Here is a 19193-nt window from a genome sequence, read left to right as displayed (position 1 = left end):
GAATTCATACTAGAAATTATTTACTTTCTCAGTCAATAAATTTTTTAGTAAATATATTTATCAAGTAATCATTACAATCAGCAATAGTCAACCAACATAGCAATTTAACCCGTAAAAAATTAATAACTCGGATTGAGTTACCAAAATGCGAAGTCTGTGATGTAGATCTCAATGTGAAACGTATATTGACTGAGTATAAACAAGATGAAGTCACAACAAAGAAGTACAATATTTTAGTGAATGAAGCGGAGACTCTATGGTGAAAAATTTTCAGTAAATATGCATCTCGCTTTATTCTACGGCAATGGCATATCATTCTAATTTGCCGGAAGGTTCAGAGAGATCATAACATAATAGCAGAGATTCAGAGAGAACTGAAAATTATAGCAACTTGCAAAGGCACGTTCAGAATAACATGAATGGCAAATTGCTTCATTTACATGCTAATGGGCGCCCTTATAACAACTTCAAATTTCAAATTTTAGAGTTTGACATTGCACAGTCACGGCTCTAAGCGTCTTTGAATAAATTGAATATTTTCGAAATTTGCATACATTTTTAGCATAATTTTCGTAAAGATTTCATTGACAAATAGAATGTTGTTTGTGATTTTTTATTTCTCTAGGTTGTACAAATGCAAATGTCCATACATAAGTGTTTGTTCAAAAAAATACGTTTTATAGAATGGTTATTGCCCACGTAACTTTTTACGTAAACATTGAAAAACTAAAAAAAAAGTTTGTCGCATTCTTAGAAACCGATTTGTGAAAAGTAATGATAAAATATGGGGATGAAAACCGTGGTGAATATGTAAAAATAATAATAACACTTTTTTTAGAAAAGAGAAATGTTTGAGTTAATATAAAAAAAAGCAAAAACGCAACATTAGAACGATTCTCCGAAGAAAAATAGTGAAGCAAAACATATTCACGCATTGTGCACGTGATCATAGTTGAAAACGCCAAAGCCGAGCATGTAACAGGACCGCACTTAAGAAATAATTTGCGGTTTCATACAGCAGATTAATAATATAAATTATAAAATTGTTTTTTGAGTTATATTTATTTTTATGCCCTTTAACAATTTTTAAGCTCTGCTTTCCTTGTTGCCATTGTTGGAATTTCCTCAAATTTCTTCGTGTGATACGAAGCATTGTCTAATACGACAAAACAATTCTCTGCAAGCTTCGGTAAAGTTTTCGAAAGAGTCTCCGTCCATTTCCACGTGATAGTCTCCACGTTTTTTCGATTCAAATATCCACAAAGCATCTGGCAGAAAACCATCTTCTTTACCGATGTGACAAATTATTAGTCTCTGTCCCTTTCCCAAAATAAAATTTTCTCTATAAAACCAGGTACGTATACATCCAAACATAAAATGTGCTATTAATTGAAATATCTTGAATTGTAATGAATATGCAATAGCAAACTAATCAATTTATAAACAAGCTTTTATTTCAATGAAATATTAGAGGACTCACAATAAGGCTTAAAAATTGAAGAAGCTCAGAGAAATTATAAATAAAGATAAGGAAATTCATTTATGTTCTATAGTTTTGGAGATAGTCTTTGATCAAATAAGAAGAGAAGATATAATGATATAAGTAAATGTCAATCAAAATGAACTTCTTAGATTTGATTACACACATACATACAGTCAGGTGTCACTAAATAAAAACTTGTAAAATAGTTTTATGAAATATTACCTACCTGATGGTTTTTTTAATTCGGTTTATCCAAGAATGCTTGCCTTGAGGATTGTATGGAAGAGTTCACCTAAATATTATACTTGTATGCCTAGCGTTTACCCATGCTTGATCCAGGTAGTACATTTTTCTATTTTAGTAATTTCTTAATTGTTCTTAGTACTTTCGCCTACTCACAATTATTTGTGATTTTTCTAATAATAAACTGTTCCTTCCTCGTTTTTTGTATTGGTATCCAATTTCTTTTAATACATTATAAAATATGGATCTTTTGGAATCCCGCAAATCCTTAACTACTCTCAGAACTTTATCCCCTGAGTGTAACTAATTTTGAAAGAAAAAATTGTGCACAATTCTTTTGATGGCGCTCCTGTGGAAATCATGAATTGAATGGTCAATTTTTTTCTTGATGGATATCTTTTTGGGTTGGCCACTGATGATTAGCTCTGTACTCACGACCGATTTGGTGGACACTTCAGAATATACTCCCGAAATATTTGCCGTTTTGGAAATAACGGCATCAACAGTCTTGTTATCAATTGTATCCGTGTCAGATATGCTTAAAAAAATTACGCCACAGACAACAATCTCACTGCAGTACAATAATACGATGCCACATGCTGTTCCTAATCTAGCGACTTTTGCAGCAATGCGGCACAGGCCCCTCCTACGTGACTTTTTATCTTTGTTATTGTATGGTGCCTCTGATGTGGACCAATAACGATGCCACGCCCTATTTCGCCCAAGATGCTCACGTGATGATCATGCACTGATCATTGTTTTGGTATTTATTTTTCTTCGATAAATTATTACTAATTATTACTATTGCTTCTATTTTACCCCTTTTGCTTCCACGTATCGGGTCCTCCCTTTTATTTAGCGGCCTCTCTTTCATCGAGGTCTCTTCTTATTATAATGTTGTTATCTATTTCCGTTTGCATGTCTGCGAAACATTGAATTCCCATTTTCAAGATAACCAATCGATCATCTCCATTGGTTCACTTTAGTCCTAATAGATGCTTTCTCCTTTTTATGTATGAATGTATGAAATAGTAGGTCCAGTCCATGTAACTGTATGTCTAAATTTGAACTTTATTTTTGCTAATCATATTATATAACCTTGATATTGACTAAATTACTAAGTTATTTTAAAAATTAATAATGCTTCGATTTACTAAATCGAATTTTAGCCCCTGTAGTATCTCGAAAAAAGATCGACATTTTCGCATACATTATTTGCCAAGTCCCATCTAACTTCTGCCGCTATATTTCATTTTCTATGAAAAGAAAAGTCGAGTAAAAGCGGACTAAGCAACAAAAATATCCATATCATTAAATTTTTCCGGTATGTTTCAACTAACACAACGTTAAAATTTTAAAGGTTTTCCTTTCAAAATCCGGAAAAACTGCATAGCAGAACCCTCGACGAACAAAAGCTTAGAAATGCTTTCCAATTAAATGTATTTTAGCATCATTAATGTCGAGTTTGCTTCCATTTACCGAGATTTCTTAAAACGAATGTAATAGAAAGAGATATCTATATAGGGTGCATTATTTACGCTACTAGAAGTAACTAACCTCATTGTCGAGAAGAAATTGGGATTTATTCTACAATACAATATAAATGCAAATAATAAGTTTAGATGCGATTTATTTGGAAAATTATAATCTAAACAATAGAGAAATCCCGTGTTTTAATAAGTCTTAGGTTTAAATATTTTTCGAACGATATCCTATGAAATTTAATTGTCTCAGAAGTACCTGGCCCAACTAAGAAAACACAAGAATTTTCGGCAACAAAATATATTTATTTTTCCTTCTAGCTCCTTATACTTTTCCCAGCGATGTTCAATAAGTTCAATACACTTTGTGTACTAAAAATCGTCAAGCTCCTTAAAATAGTCATTAACTGCCGACATCACCTCTTCGTTGCTGGAAAATCTTTTACCACCAAGCTATTTTTTCAAGTCTGGAAATATAATGTAATCCTAGGAGCTAAATCTGGCTGTGTTGTGTTAGGTATGAAGTGATGGACACACATTTCATTCATGGTTATGAAACGGCGCCAAAATTCGCCTTTTTTCTGTGAAATATTACCAAAAACTCGATGGAAACATCTTTACGATACTGTTTTTGTTCTATTGCGAGCAAACGCAGCACCCATCTTGCACACAGCTTTCTCATGTAGAAATTTTCAATTAATATGCGATGTAAAGCACTTTTTGAAATGGCTACAGTGCCTGGTAGCTCGCGCACTTTCAGTCGACGACCATCCAGTACCTTTTTGTGGATTTTCTTCAACATTTCTGGAATTTTCACCTCATTAGGTCGACCACTGTGATGCTGGTCTCCGCAGTTCGTATGGCCTTTGCTACTCAATATTTTAATGTTGTTATGTGGGTTATGAAGGAGCAGTCTCACCCAGAGTAGAATCTAATGCCTTTCAAATAAAATTATTGTATCACATAACGATAACCAGTTTTTTCCATGTTTACAAATTCACTGTAAACGTTCACTATTGATGGCTTCCAAACAAATACTAAACAACGTGGCGTCTTCAAATTTGAAACATATGCTATATAGATTATATACTTTCTAATACAGTGATATTTTTCAAGCGATTACCGCCATCTCTAGGTCAGGTACTTCATGCACGCGTTAGTGATAAATCTCAAGAAGTTTTACATGAAGTTTCAGCTTACTGCTTCGATCCGTTTTATTATAGAAGAACTCAGTTAAGTTGTTTTGAAAAAAGTGTCAAATTGAGATTGGCCTGTTATAAAATTTATGACTAAAGAAGCATTAACACCAACACTAATCAAAACCAGAATGAAAGCTGTTTTCGGTTACTTCAGAACAATATTTCTAGTTAGGTGGAGCTTCATATATAAAATAAATAATTGTTTTAAAGTTTCTGAATACGAAAATCAAATGTTGAAATGATAGACAATGATAGATTTTGCAAATGAATTTCGACAAAAAAAAACAAATTGTTATTTCGTTATTTTTATTAAAAAATATTTACAAGGATAACAGGTACATATCGCTACAAATCTATATAAATAATCTATAATTACGTACATGGTCGGTCAGAGATACCGCCCTCGAGTGGGAACGAAATTTTGATTGTACATGACCACTGGACGCAATTTTTTACTTCTGTTCAAGCAATAAACATATTAGTACAGTGCTATATTTATCTTGTGATATAGTTAAAAAGTAAACTGTTTAAAAATTTTAACTAATATATTACAAGGACTGGAAAGTAATGTCATTTCTGCGCATGTCCATATTTGTACACCTTATTGTGTACATCCAAGTCGTGTCAAAGGCATTTTAAGGTTATTGTGTTTTGTTTATTTCAAATACTACAAGAGCATATGCGACATTAGGTGCTTTGTCAGTTTCGTAAAAGTAGTAACCGAACAGTTGCACGTTTTTGAGCCCACCAAAAGCCAGCAATCCAACATATACAAGGTATTGCTACAACGTCACCATACAGAACCGTTTTTTGATGTTGATCATTGTAAATGGAAAATGGATTTTACATAATAATCCAAAACGGATTGGATCTCTCAAAAGCTGGGCTTACATTCCAAAAAGGCGCTTCATGTGTTTGGTGAAGTATACACAGAATTGTTCATTTTGAAGTACTGAAACCTGGCATGTCTTTATCGAGTGAAACAATATTCAATAGAAAAAATATTCAATAGATAGTGAAAAGTCGTTGTTCTGTTACGGCATTGTAAGACCATACTGAAAAAGACGAACCCTGGAAAAAATTAATAAATTGAATGCTGAGGTACTGCTTCACTCCCGATATTCCAAACTCGGATTTTTATCGATTCTGACCGCTACAGCTTTTTATAAAAGGCAAAAAATTTGAAAATTCGGATGATATCAAAAATACATCTTGAGATATTTTACTCAAAAATCAATTGATTTTGATTGTTCGGACTTTGAAACTTTGTACTCTAGATGGCAAAATGTTGTTTATAAGGAAGGTGATTTGATTATTCAATCAGAATAACAAATTGTTACGAACTTATGGGCTTGAAACTAATTTAAGAAAGTGACATTACTCTCTGGATCCCTTTTGTATGGAGGAATTATAAGTAAAAAAAGTAACGGGAAATACGGGAAGAACAAATTTTATCAGAGAAAAACAGAAGCTTACATTTATAATAGAATAAACATAAGTTATTAAAGGCTATTATCCCAACTATAACAAGTTAAAAAATTGTTAAGGATACAAACTAACATCTTGTCAATATATACTTATATTTTTAAAAAACGGAATAATATCCTTAGAAAATCTAGCAAATTAAGAAATAAGAAAGAAAATGACAAACTAACATAAAATCAAAAGTTTGAATACAATATAACTTGAATTTAATAATATGGCAATATAATAAATAGCATATAGTGTGTTCCAGCCCGATTGTTATTAAAAATGAACGTTTATCCTTCTTACTGGTTTAATTTTCAAAGTAACAACCTTATAATGATCATATTAGGCTACCTAAAACCAAAATTCGTGAATATTGAAATCAGTAAAGTAACCTGCCGGAATACCATGTAAGTTGATACTAGTGAAAGCCACACTGACAAAGACAGTAGCTTATGTAAATACGGTTATGGTCTAGCACCCATACTATTCAATATAGTTATATAATTCATCATAAAGAAATTAAAACTAATTATAGATCATCGTAAATAACAGCATACGCAGGTGATACCAATACAACAGGGAGATTACTACCAAAGGTTAAAGACATTTAAAAAGAACTGAACCATGAAGGTGAGAAGTTGGGACTAGGATAAATGTATTAACCAAACCCTGTATTTTCAGAATTCTCCATAATGTTACAATATAAGTTGAAAATCTGTAAGGAGTAACAGATTTCACTTATCGGATTGTACAAATTACCAAGGATGAAAATGAAAACACTGAGATCAGAAGAAGAATCATCCATGCACATATTTAGATATCGTGGTATAAACAATAAAGTCAAAATATACAAGAGCATTATATGACTTATAATAACGGTTGTGAAACGTGGCTCAAAAATAGCAGATTTCATAAATACCTTTAAAAGAAAGATATAGAGGGAAATATACAGTCCTACATGTGAAAATGCAGCATAGAGATTAAGATATAATCATGAGTTATATCAAAAATACAACGATCTACATATCGGAGTTTATCAGAGTACAGATATTGCGATGGGCAGACCATAAAGTATGAATAGAAAACCCGAGAAGAAGAGCGTAGGACAATTGGAAGACCTCGGAAAGCTGACAGGAAGAAGTCGCAATCAGTCTTTTAAAGATACGTAATTGCAAGGGGGCATATTTGTATATGAATAACTGGGGAGAAAAACTAAGGTCAAGTCCCGCAGTAAGTTGTAGCTCAACGGAAGAAGACGAAGCTGCTCTGTGATATTCAAATGGACATTCATGATTGTCAGATAGATCCAATGTACCAGAGTAAAAATTTTTGGAATTTTTTATTTCTGAAGAACGTACTTTCTGTAAACGTTATCACCGTTTAGAAGTGCTTTTTGTTCTTGAGCAAATTAAAAACGAGAAATCGAATCACTGGAATCGAGCCTGAGACTTTACTTTACTGAACTTACAGTGGACATACACTGTTTTCATGAAAGCATTGATAATCACTGCAATGATCAGAGGTAGCTAATAATCATAATTATAATAATCTTAACAACATGTTCTATTACCTGTGATTTCTGCGTTAACTAAAGTCTGTGCTATGCAGACGATGCGGTACTGTTGGCGGAGAACGAGGACGATCTGCAAAGGCTACTGTACCAATTTAACAAAACAGCAAAAAAATTCAATATGATAATATCAGCGGCAAAGACAAAATCAATGGTTACTTCCAAGACACCGATCAGATGTAAGCTTGTGGTGGATAACAAAATAATACACCAGGAAATGAAATTTAAATATTTGGGAATCGAAATATCTGGACACGGGGACGTGGAGACGGAAGTAAGAAACCAAGCTACAAGAGCCTCAAGAGCAGCAGCATACCTAAATGACAAATACATTCGAACTGAAGCAAAAGCCCGCATTTACAAGACCGCAATCAGACCTATATTATCCTATGCAGCAGAGACCCGACCTGAGACCTCTAAAACGAAACGGATATTGGAGACTACAGAAATGAAAATAGTTCGAAGAATGGCGGGAAGAACACTACTGGATAGAGAAAGGAGTGAAAACATAAGACGAATATGCGGGATAGATAATATCAATGACTGGGTACTGGATAGAAAGATAAAATGGAATGAGCACATTGACCGCATGACGGAAGAACGAATTGTGAAAATATCAAGGGACAAATCACCAGCAGGACAAAGAAGCATTGGAAGACCTAGGAAAAGATGGAGTGACAACCTCCCAGGTAACTGAGCAGAGGCAATGACGTGAAGAAAAACAGGCAATGATGCCTATACACAGCAGGAAAAAAAATAAAGTCAATTAGTTGAATAATCCACCTATCTTCGGATTGACACTGTTGTAGTATTATTATTCATCTGGGATACACAACGTTCCCTGCGCGCTCTTTCAATGACCTTCATTACCCTGGGCTAGGACCCGAGTAAAATCTTTTTTCCACAATATTCCGAAATGTCCAGCTCTTTAGAAGGATTTGAGATGAGTAACAAAGTACTAAATAGAGGTTGTGTGATTTTATGCAGCGTGGAAATTTAACTTGATATATATTAAGAGATATTAAAAAAATTAAAAACGGCCATTACTAAATATTACGATAAAAAATAATGTTGTGAGTAACTGCAAATTTTCAGAAGAATAAGTGTACCTATATTGTCAAAAAATATTAATTATATTTGTGGGGCATTTGAATGGGTTCTCTACGGATATGATGAGAGCCATATTTCCATTAATCCATATCTCTCAATATTATGAATTTTTCGGCTGAATTAGATTTAAATCTGTGCATGTCCTGAAGTATATTTTAATTTAATGAATAACCTATCAACATGGTTAAGTTACTGAAAGTGTTACCTATGAAGCAAGTATACTTGATGACTGATTTTCGAGTGTGGCAACCATACCGACTATCATTTCAGCATCTGTACAAAGTAAGATATCTGTAAACATTGCACAACACCACAACACCGAGCCTCTACTGACATCGATTCCTCGACTGTAAAATGAAGTAGTATACCAAACCAGTAACATTGAAGCTCTTTTAATATAATACTCAATGAGTATCTTTGAGTGAAATATGTTATACGGTTCCATTCTGACTGCTCATTTTGTTATACTAAAGTTTGATTAGCCCCCTGGTAACTAAAAGTTCGATAACCGTAATATAGTCTCAATAAATAGACTTTTTCTATTTCACAATCAGAAAAAAATATCTTCAGAACAATTTTCGATATTATAAAAAATGAAGGTACTTTTCTTCTTTGTTTAACAAATTCGTATATGACTGAATGCTGATGATTGCAAATTAGGTTTTGCACTAAGCAATATTAATAAAAAAGAGTTTTCCATAAGCTACGAAATAAAAACAGAACAAAATTTTCAATATTCTAAACAGAAGCTACCCTCAAACTAACTACAGTCTTGCTGTACCTCAGAAACAAATGGTGGTTTTAAACAATTGAAGTATCTACAGTTGACACCCATGTACATACGTGACATTATGAAAAATAGCTGCAGCTGCAGTGCTCAGAAAACTACAAGGTGATTGAGTTGTATATCTTGGAATGCCTGTAGGAGGACAACATCTAGGAGATTCTCCATTATCTTTACGGATTGCAGCAGTATTGAGAAGCTCTTTTTCTACGGAAGCTTGATGTCGGAGTTGTTCTAATCTCAACTGATTTTGTCGTTTCCACTTTGTCCTATAAATTTGTACTGTATTTTTATCTTATTATATATAATTAACAATTTTCATAACAATTTAAATAATTCATACTTTACCTTCTATTCTGATACCATGTTTTCACTTGGGTCTCACTCAAATTCAGAGTATCTGCAACGTCACTTCTATCAGCTACAGAGAGATACTTCTGACACCGAAACTTCCTCTCTAAATACGCTAACTGAGCATGTGTAAAAGCTGTTCTTCTTCTTCTTGGTTTTCTACCTTTGGAGCTTTCAGCTGCTCCTGTTTGAGTAACATCGCTTTCGCTCAGGAAATAGATTCCTTTTGAAGGTAAGGCCTCGTTGGTAGATGTTGAAGAAGGGGGCGTTTCGACCTCGATATCTATATCGGCATCATGAGACAATGTCTCGGAATCTTGATCAGAGTCGTGCGGGTGATCTGATAATGAAAGGAATAAATCAAATTGGAGTTATAATAATGAAAAACATAAATTGCAGATGAGAATTAATACACTTGTATTTTGTTCAACTTTATTTAAAATAACTACATTTCATACTAACGAAGTTTGAGAAGATAATCGTACAAATGACGATTTTTTAAGATGTCGCTGTAACTTTAAACCCTCTGGCGTAGTCCACCAAACACAAAACACATAAAAGAATAAGTCGTCTGAATCAACCAGACTTTTATCACTTCAAAACAAAAACATAGCGATGAGCATCGGCCTAAGGCCATTCAATCTCTTGAACACAAAGCGGTGGTTCATTCATTAAAGCGAGAGGTAAACTGCTCAAAAACGCATTGAGTCTCTAATTGGAGAATCTCAGCTCGTAAATCAGGAGTTGAGGAACAGGGGTATAGTGAAGAGTTGACTGCTGGCTTAATTATGACTTAAGGGGAGAGAATCATCTTGGAAAAGTTCATAATATGAAAAATTTTATTCTCACAAATTTCCAAAAACTTGTATATACCGGTTGTTTGAAAAGCTCCGTTTTTCGTTAAGAGCTACACGATTTTATAATTTGATAAAGGTATGATTATTCAATAATCATTTGTTCTAATGATACATTGTAGACTTAAACTTTGTAAGAGACTGAAAGACTGATATTTCTAATGTTGACATCGATTCAAAACGGATTGTTAAACATTGTGAAAATTGTTAATTGGATCACTCTAAATATCGAAACTTTATTGAGATGTTTATTATTTTATGTATAAATTAATTATTTTTATCTATTTTCATCGATTCATATATTAATTATTCAACTTCTTTTGAGTTATGAACAAACTTTATTACTACCTTAAACCAAATAATAGGGGTGAGAGTACTGGAATTGACACCCAGATCAGTAAGATGACACTATTAGTAGGATCCTGAATACCTGAGTAAAAATCCCAAAAACAGGTTTTTTGCGATTTAATGTTCGTTTAAGATATTACTATTTAAACTATCTTCATAATACAGGGTATGCACTGAAAGTCATGCGTCGAGGCCTTGATTTAATGAACGAAATGGTAGAACTTGTCAATATTCTTCGAAATACAACCATCTTACATCAATTCGCGACCTCGTAGTTACGAATCTAATGCTGTCCAAGGTCTCCAAATGTTATACTTTCAGCGATATCTTGAGCCGAAGACGAAAAAGTTGAGGGACAATTTATCCAACATTAATTTTAAGAATTTAGCCACTTTTCCCATCGCATATCCATTTTGCTATTTTGACGAGCGTCCTGAGCGGTCTTCGTCTCTTAGAGAAAATATTAGAGATAGAGAGAGTGGTATATAAATGAAATTGTACTATTGGACGAGAGAGAAAGAGTATCGGTTTACCACTCTGTATCTCTCTCTACTCGTCAATGAAATCAAAACTTGTTATTTTTCTCTTTTGTCATTCCTACCACATGAAACCTCGATATCATTTCAATCCAATCAGAATAGAGGAGAGAGAAATAGAGAGGGGTATGCCGATGTTCTTTCTTCCTCGTTCGGACGTTGAACTAGCTTCCACTCCACGTTTTCTCTACCTTTATTATTTTCTCCATGTTCGTCTTCGACCTTCGACCGGCCTTATTGTGCCACTCTGTATGCCTACGTTTCGACGCCACCTTTGAAGTTGTGTAAATAACGCGTTTAACGTGGTTTCTCCGCTAGGCCTATTACACGATTCTGGTGTGATTGTGTGTAATTTGAAACTATTGAATAATAAAAGATATTGGCGATAATTGAAAATGATAATAGCGGTGTGAGTTGAAAGAAAAAGAAATATATAATACTTCTGCTTCCTCTTGCTCTCCTTCTCCTATGTTCTTCATTTTCAACCTAGGTTCAAATAAATTACCTCAATAGTGACTCCTAACATGTCTCTGGTATCAAACACGATTCAACGTTTTTGCAAAAATATTTAGCATTATATCTCTTTTTACATTTGAAGTATTTTCAATGGTAGTAACTTTCTAGTTTCATGCGGACAAAACTGCACTCACAAATCACGAAGGAAATGAAATTGATAGAGTAAGTCAACGAAGAAAGCCAGATGGACAAAGAAATTAACATATACAATGAAAACCAAGTTCTTGGAGCAAACGAGGATGAGAAAATAAATGAAATTTAATTCGAAATCACGAACATACTCTGTTAAAGATCCTAAGTCATAAAGAAGTCGGACCGATTTTCACAGCAGGCCCAGGGCAAAACACTGGAAAAGAGGAAAACTGCCATTTTAACAGGTAAAATACGGTAAACAAATGTTAAAAAAGGAAACTACTACCTAACTGCGACGAATTTTATTGTAATAGAACTAAAGGTGAGGAATAGATACAATGCTCATTAGGGCATTAATTGATTCAGATAACGATTTGTAACTCCATTTGAGGAAACACCATTTCAATGAACATAAGCATAGTAAATAGAATAACAACTTGGAAAAACTATATGGAAAAACCTAAAATCGTATTTTCGGTGAAATTGGTCGAGAAGAGATTCTTGGGCTAAGAATAAAACAAAAATTTCTAACTTTTATTGGCAAATAGATACTCATAGATCTCATGATATGGCTATATAATCTTTAATACACAGGGCTTTGAATCAGTCCTAACCTTTTTCTATTGTTCTGTGCAGCTAATGGTTATAAGAGACCAATTAAAGCATGAAAACTGGTGTCAGCTCAGGTACATTTATGAAAATTTTAGGAATTATGTAGATTACTCTGTAATTATATTTAAAATGGCCTTACTAAGTTTTGCATTAGAAATTAGGTTTTATTACTCTTTCTTACTCTCTCATAAAAATAAACTATAATATTGCTCAATTTTTTACATTATCATTAGGTTGACGTTGTTGAAAAAATAAAAAATTAAATGTAGTTGTCGTCAAGGGCAATCGATCGCTTTTTGGTAATTGTTACTTACGTTTTTACAAAACAGTGTCAAAATGACAGGAGGAAAAAGTTCATTAAATACTGAGTCACCTAATATATTGAACTACAATAGCTTAGTTATGATAATCTTTAACAATAGTACCGTAATGAAGAAACTGTTTACACCACCACTACACCAACACTCTCAATTACACTGTCTGATGCATGTTTTGATAACCAAGTTATTATCTTCAAAGACTGAAGAAGAAGAACAGTTTATCTTCAGTCTTTGAAGATGATAACGTGGTTATTGAAGCCAGTGTTATTGTGAGTGTTGGTGTAGTGGTGGTGTAACAGTGTATTCAGTATGAATATCACCAATGGTTCCAGAAATTGCAACTTAATAGTGACGTAAATGTTCTAATGTCCTAATGGCTGACAAATTTTCCAATATATCGCAAATATAAGAGGCCAACAATATTAAATAGTTATTTTAAATGTAGGATCTTTTTCAAGCTTCTACAATACCTTTGGTATAACTGCATTCCCTAAATTGTCTATACAAAAAAAAAACGGGAACAGTGTTTAATGTCAAGGCAGGAGTGTATTCGCTGATCCAGAAACTTCTTCCAATGTGAAATAAGTATATAATTCATGGTATTAAGATTTCCAAAGTAATTTCTTATAACTTTGAACTATTTAGGCACTTGTTATGTATTTAAAATATCAAATAAATGGCAAGAACATCAGTTTACCTACAAAATTATTTTATTTTGTCAAGAAAACGAGTGTCAGATATAGGAGCTTTGAAAACTTTGCCCACCCCAAAACTTATATGCCAGACACTAGGACATGAGTTGAAGGGAAGTAATTTTGTAGTTAGATATATATATATATATATATATATATATATATATATATATATATATATATATATATATATATAGGCAAAAAAATTTGCTTGATTTACGTGCTCTAAATTCTATCCAATATAAGTGGATTAACCTGACGCTAGAGAAGGTCAACCTTAATTGATTTTTGGCATTGTCACCTTTAGAGACATCAGCTTCAGTGGAAAGTCATATTTCAGGCATTTTAAACATAAAAAACGGTTTGATTGGTTCACAATCATTGTTAATATTTGGGTTCCTTTTTTTATTAGTATGGACAAATAAAAAATCTGAAGATACTCTGAATATGACATGCGAAAAGCATTAGAAACAGTTCGTAGTGGCATTTGAGTAGCAACCGTCGCAAAAATGTACATGGTACCAAAGACAACCTTATTGAACAAGCATATAGGAAATTATCAAGTAAAACCTAAAATGTTATAAAAGTAGAATTTCCTTTTGGATAGTGTGCAATTATTGATTAGAGTAACAAAAAAGCTAAATCCTTTTCAAAATGACTGACCCGAGAGGCATTGGTTCGAAAATTTTCTAAATAGGCATACTGAAATTACCTTGAGAACTATTTTACATATTCGTGATTCAAGAGAAGTAATCAAAGAAGATTAGATCAAAAACAGGTTCGAGGAAGTCAAAGGATTTTTGAAAAACGAAGGACTTTTTGATATTGTCAATGATGGCAAAAGAGCCTATAATATGGATAAGTCAACTTTCCTTTTATGTTCTAAAGGGGACAAAGTTACAGTCCACAAAGGGCAAAAATGCTTTTAAAATTTTAGTCAGAACTGTGAAAAGTTATGCTTGACAGCGCTAATGGTGATGCTGCTAGAATGCAAACACCCCGATGGCCATCTTTTCATATTATTTAAAGATTTATGTTTACGTTATTGGAGAATACGACGAACATTTTTAGAAAGGTGTATATCAGTGCAATGAATAAAAGGAAAACGTTTGGAAACGGTCAAATCTCCCTGATAGAGTGTGGTATAAACTTGAAGAAAATGTTATAGATATTATCAGTAAACTAAAGAATGTGGGCCCTCATGGCTTTTACTCTGTATTTGTTAAACTTAACCCTCTAGGCCTAAGACAATCCAAAGTATTCCTAACCATGTAGGCTAAGAAGTCTAAAGAGCTTTACCTTATAACCAGAAATGACATAAAACTGGTGGTCGTTCTTTTAACGAGTCATTACCCCGTCAAATACCATATTGACACGAAGGGCATGACAGAGGACGACAATAGCAGATTCTGTTAGCAAGCCATGTAAAAAGCAGAGCATCTTCTTTGCGAATGTCGTACCTATTTCGCTCAAAGATGAAATGTAGAGTTTTCTACAAAATATCTCTTAACTACCGGTGCAGAGTGGCTGTAAATCCAAAACAACTACTCAACACAATCTACCTTTTTTTGAGAATATATATTTTGTTTTCGATATTTCCGGTTACTTATCTAAATATATATTTTTATTCTTCATAATTTTATTTTTAAAATACACCTTAAACACTTTTTAACCCTGGAATATTAAATCTTCGTCGGTTCGACTACTTGTGCCGCACAATTCATAGTATAACCTTTGTGGGTAAATTTAGGAAATTCAGGCTATAGCAGCGCTTTCCCCAACTCAGTGCCCTTTGAACCAAGTAGGAGCAAGGACCGTTGAACTCTAAGGATTTTAACCAAGTAAGTCTAAATAAAACTTACATCGTCTGTTCGACGAAGCTTTAGTATTACAAGTAAAATGTGTTCGTCATTTTGACGAACAGATTGGCTTAAAACTCAGGAAGTCGCTAAAATAATCGAGCAAATTGAAATCGGAGAGGAAAAAAACAAGATTCTGTGAAGAAGAGAAAGCGAAAGTCTCCAAGAACATCACTTGATGAAGATAAGAACTGTCGGAAGTACAAGAGAGAGGTTCAAGTAAATATATGCTTCAATCAGGTCTTGAAGAATTAGAGGGTAAAAACGGAAAGAAATGGAATGGAAGTCTAGCTTGGTGAGATCTGGAAAAACGCGAGTATTGATATTGTCCACATAAGACAAGCCTCTCAAACTGGATACAGTGACGACATTCTGGAAAACTATTTTTTATCAATTCATTTATGGAAGTAGCTCTTCGTTTCACCATTATAGAGATATTAATTCAGCAGAATTAAATTCATATATTATATACTGCCATAATTGTTATAAAAATAAGCGGAAAGGGTAGCCATTAACAAGGATTGATTACATGTGTAAATTGTCGGACAAACTGACTGATGTTTGGTTGAGAAAAAGAAGGGATCTACCTGGACAACACCGAAGTGTCAAGGATAGGATTGACGCAGCAATTGGAACTACAACTTCAGTTCTTCGGGTAGCACCTGCAGCAGTAACACAAGAGAATAAACGACGCATATACTCTAAATGCGCCTACAAACTCCGAAGAATGACAAAAACGTCTTGTAGGAGTTTTTCCTTAGGACAACATCAAGTGATATTGTGTAAAAATTGTTTCGAAGAAAGAAAGTAAATGTGAATTGAAAAAGATATTGACTTTCATATAATTTTTGTGTTCTCTAAGCCATTTTTATTTGATTTTTATATGTAACAGTCTGTGTAAGCATTTATTTACATATTTACTTTTGCAATATTCGGCACAAAATGTGCATGTTTTTAATATCCCATAAATAAAAATGTTAAATGGATAATTATTTGTTCTTCTTGTTTCCTTCACAACTCTCTTAATTGAATATTAAATACTGTTAGTCACAATGACGAAGGTTTAGTAATAAGGTACCTAAATTGAGGTTTAGTACTCCAGGGTTAAATTACCTATATTGGGTATAATTTATGACACAGAACGTAAGTATCAGCTACTGGGACAACGAATATCCAATACTGGGACAGGCCCAGTCAGCTTCTGGTGCAAATGGTATTTATTCATTTAAAATTTTATTAAAAATTAATTAACTATTATAATTTATTATCACTGGAGCTTAGATTTGGACAAAAATTCTTTGAAAATAATAATAAAATTATGATGCTAAATACACGATTCTTTGCTGAAACCTCAGCTATTAGGACATTTACGTTAGCAAATGAATTTTAGTTCAGTCCATAGAATTTATAATTGCCCAACTATGTTATTACTGAATACATAATAAAAAAATCTTTCAAATGAGATATTACAAGAAACGAGAATCTTCTAAATCGTAAAAAATATCAAAAATTGTTCAAAATTATTATTATTTTCAATTGAATGTCATTGTAATGAATCTTAATATTTTAACAGGTTACCATCATATAAAACTTTTTACAGTAATTTGAAAATGTAGCTTTTGCGTCAGTTATACAATAAATTGTATTAAAACCATAACTTACTTCCATTTGTATTCACATTGTTTATAACATCTCCTAGTAAGTCTTTTATTAAGAACGATTTGTGCTCCTGCATTTCAAAATTAAAATAATTCACATACCAACTAATCACAGCTTAACCGAAAACCAAACTTCAAACCAATCGGATTTTAATCTATTATATCTATATATTTCTTTGAGATAAACGGTTCTCTAAAGATAACTGATGACATTAAACATAAATCAGGAAAGTTAAAGATATAACTTGCCGAAACCGCAGCATCCCTTGCATAGTTCAACCCTCTTTTCCGTAAACTCCTCCTACTATGTTGTTAAGCGCCACCCACACACGCTTTATAAAAGGGCATTGGGATATACATATAAAGTAATTTCTTTTGACATCCGAAAATTGCCGAAAAATGGTTTGTAAAAACAGATTACTTTGATTTTGTAATCACTTCTCTTTTGAGTTATTCTAGAATAAATCAGTCTTAAATTGGGGTCGTGCGAAACCATGACTATCCTTTGGATTACTAAGCCAGAAATTTGGCAGTCTAGCCGGATTCATAGTCCTTGATTTGTTATTCTGTATTTATTTCTACTAAACTGTTTATACAGTGCTTTTCAGATAAAAGTATCCACCTTTAATAACTTTTGTAATACTGGTATTTAGAAAAAATCCAAAAACACGTCAATTTATGTTGGAAGGGGCAAGCATTATGGCTTATTTAAACTTACTGGAAAAGCCACCCCCTCACCCCTAGCAGCATCCCCTTTATTTTTTTAAATTACTTTTCACATTTTTTATGTAAAATTTGGATACTCCTCTTTGAGCTGATTTCAAAAATGTATAATACTTGTAGGTTAAAGTGGTTAGTTTATGAGATAAACAATTTTTCTTTTAAGAGCACAAATTTTACTTATTATTTACTTTCACCTTATTTGCCTGTACTAAAATGGGTTGTACAACAGTTCAAACTCTTTAATCTTTTTAACTGTGCTATTTATTATGAAGTTACAATAAGTGTTCAAAATGAGTACCATTCACTTCCATACAATGGTATAATCTATTTTGAAATGCCTCTCTGACATTGCTTAATAAGGCTGGATTTAATTGTCGACATTCATTTTCTATCCTCTCTCGGAAATCATCCAGAGATTCTGGTTGGGTAGCATAAACTTTTGTTTTTAAATACCCCCATAAAAAGAAGTCTAGGGGTGTTAAATCCGGTGACCTAGGTGGCCACTCCATCATCTGCCCCCTTCTACCTATCCAACGAGCGGGGAATGTTTCGTTTAAAAATTGTCGGACAGGCATAGCATAGTGTGGGGGAGATCCGTTTTGTTGAAATACCAGTAAATCTTCGGAAAGGTTATCATCATTTTCTATTATTGTTGTAATACGTGGGTCAACCCCTTCCCTGAGTAACTCAAGATATGATTCACCATTTAAATTTCCGTTGATGAAGAAAGGTCCGACAATGTGGTCACCTAGGATACCACACCAAACTTTTGGGGATGTTGTGTATGGAATTCACGCATAATATGTGGATCACTTTTAGCCCAATATCTACAATTATGCCTACTTACTAAGCCATTTAATGACCATGAGCATTCATCAGAAAGGCAAATATTGTTTAACAATTGTGGATTGTTATTGTTAATTTGCGTCATTGATTCGCAAAACTCTAGACGACGATCAAAATCATCTTCATTCAACTCGTGCACCAACTTAACTTTGTATGGGTGGTACTTGAATTTATGTAGAACTCGGAAAACTGTAGAAGATGAAACACCGATCGCTCTACTTATTGTTGACAACGATTGGGGTTGTTCAGCCTCTAAGCTGACTTGCCCTAAAATTGCCACTTGGATTGCTTCGTTATTTACGAGTCCCTCTCGCTTATGCACTTTATAGCAAACAGACTCTGTTGTGATAAATTTCTCCATCAGTTGAATTACATACTTATGAGTTGCATGTCTTCCGTCATGTAA

General features: G+C 33.3%; 1 protein-coding gene across 1 annotated transcript; it reads right to left on the bottom strand.

The window, feature by feature from the left end:
- Positions 1 to 4695: 4695 nt before the first annotated feature.
- LOC130442754 (barH-like 2 homeobox protein) lies at positions 4696 to 17405 on the bottom strand. The gene is made up of 3 exons (XM_056777101.1): positions 17223 to 17405; positions 9689 to 10031; positions 4696 to 9609 (listed from the first exon to the last, which is right to left on the bottom strand). The coding sequence occupies exons 1-3, from the start codon at positions 17293 to 17295 to the stop codon at positions 9375 to 9377; spliced, it is 651 nt and encodes a 216-aa protein (XP_056633079.1). The 5' UTR covers positions 17296 to 17405; the 3' UTR covers positions 4696 to 9374.
- Between the last annotated feature and the right edge of the window lie 1788 nt (positions 17406 to 19193).

The sequence above is a fragment of the Diorhabda sublineata genome, chromosome 4 (genome assembly GCF_026230105.1).
Source record: "Diorhabda sublineata isolate icDioSubl1.1 chromosome 4, icDioSubl1.1, whole genome shotgun sequence".
In the NCBI taxonomy this organism is placed as follows: Eukaryota; Metazoa; Arthropoda; class Insecta; order Coleoptera; family Chrysomelidae; genus Diorhabda; species Diorhabda sublineata.
The sequence above is the reverse complement of the archived record's forward strand: the minus strand, read 5'-3'. Positions and strand labels throughout refer to the sequence as shown.

What these genes read in the sequence shown, in the direction of transcription:
- LOC130442754 (XM_056777101.1), bottom strand. Translation starts at nt 17,295, where the DNA reads ATGCAGGAGCACAAATCGTTCTTAATAAAAGACTTACTAGGAGATGTT. An exon ending in CAATGTGAATACAAATGGAA is followed by an intron (nt 10,032 to 17,222) that starts GTAAGTTATGGT and finishes TTTCATTATCAG; the next exon opens with ATCACCCGCACGACTCTGAT. An exon ending in ACATGGTATCAGAATAGAAG is followed by an intron (nt 9,610 to 9,688) that starts GTAAAGTATGAA and finishes ACAAATTTATAG; the next exon opens with GACAAAGTGGAAACGACAAA.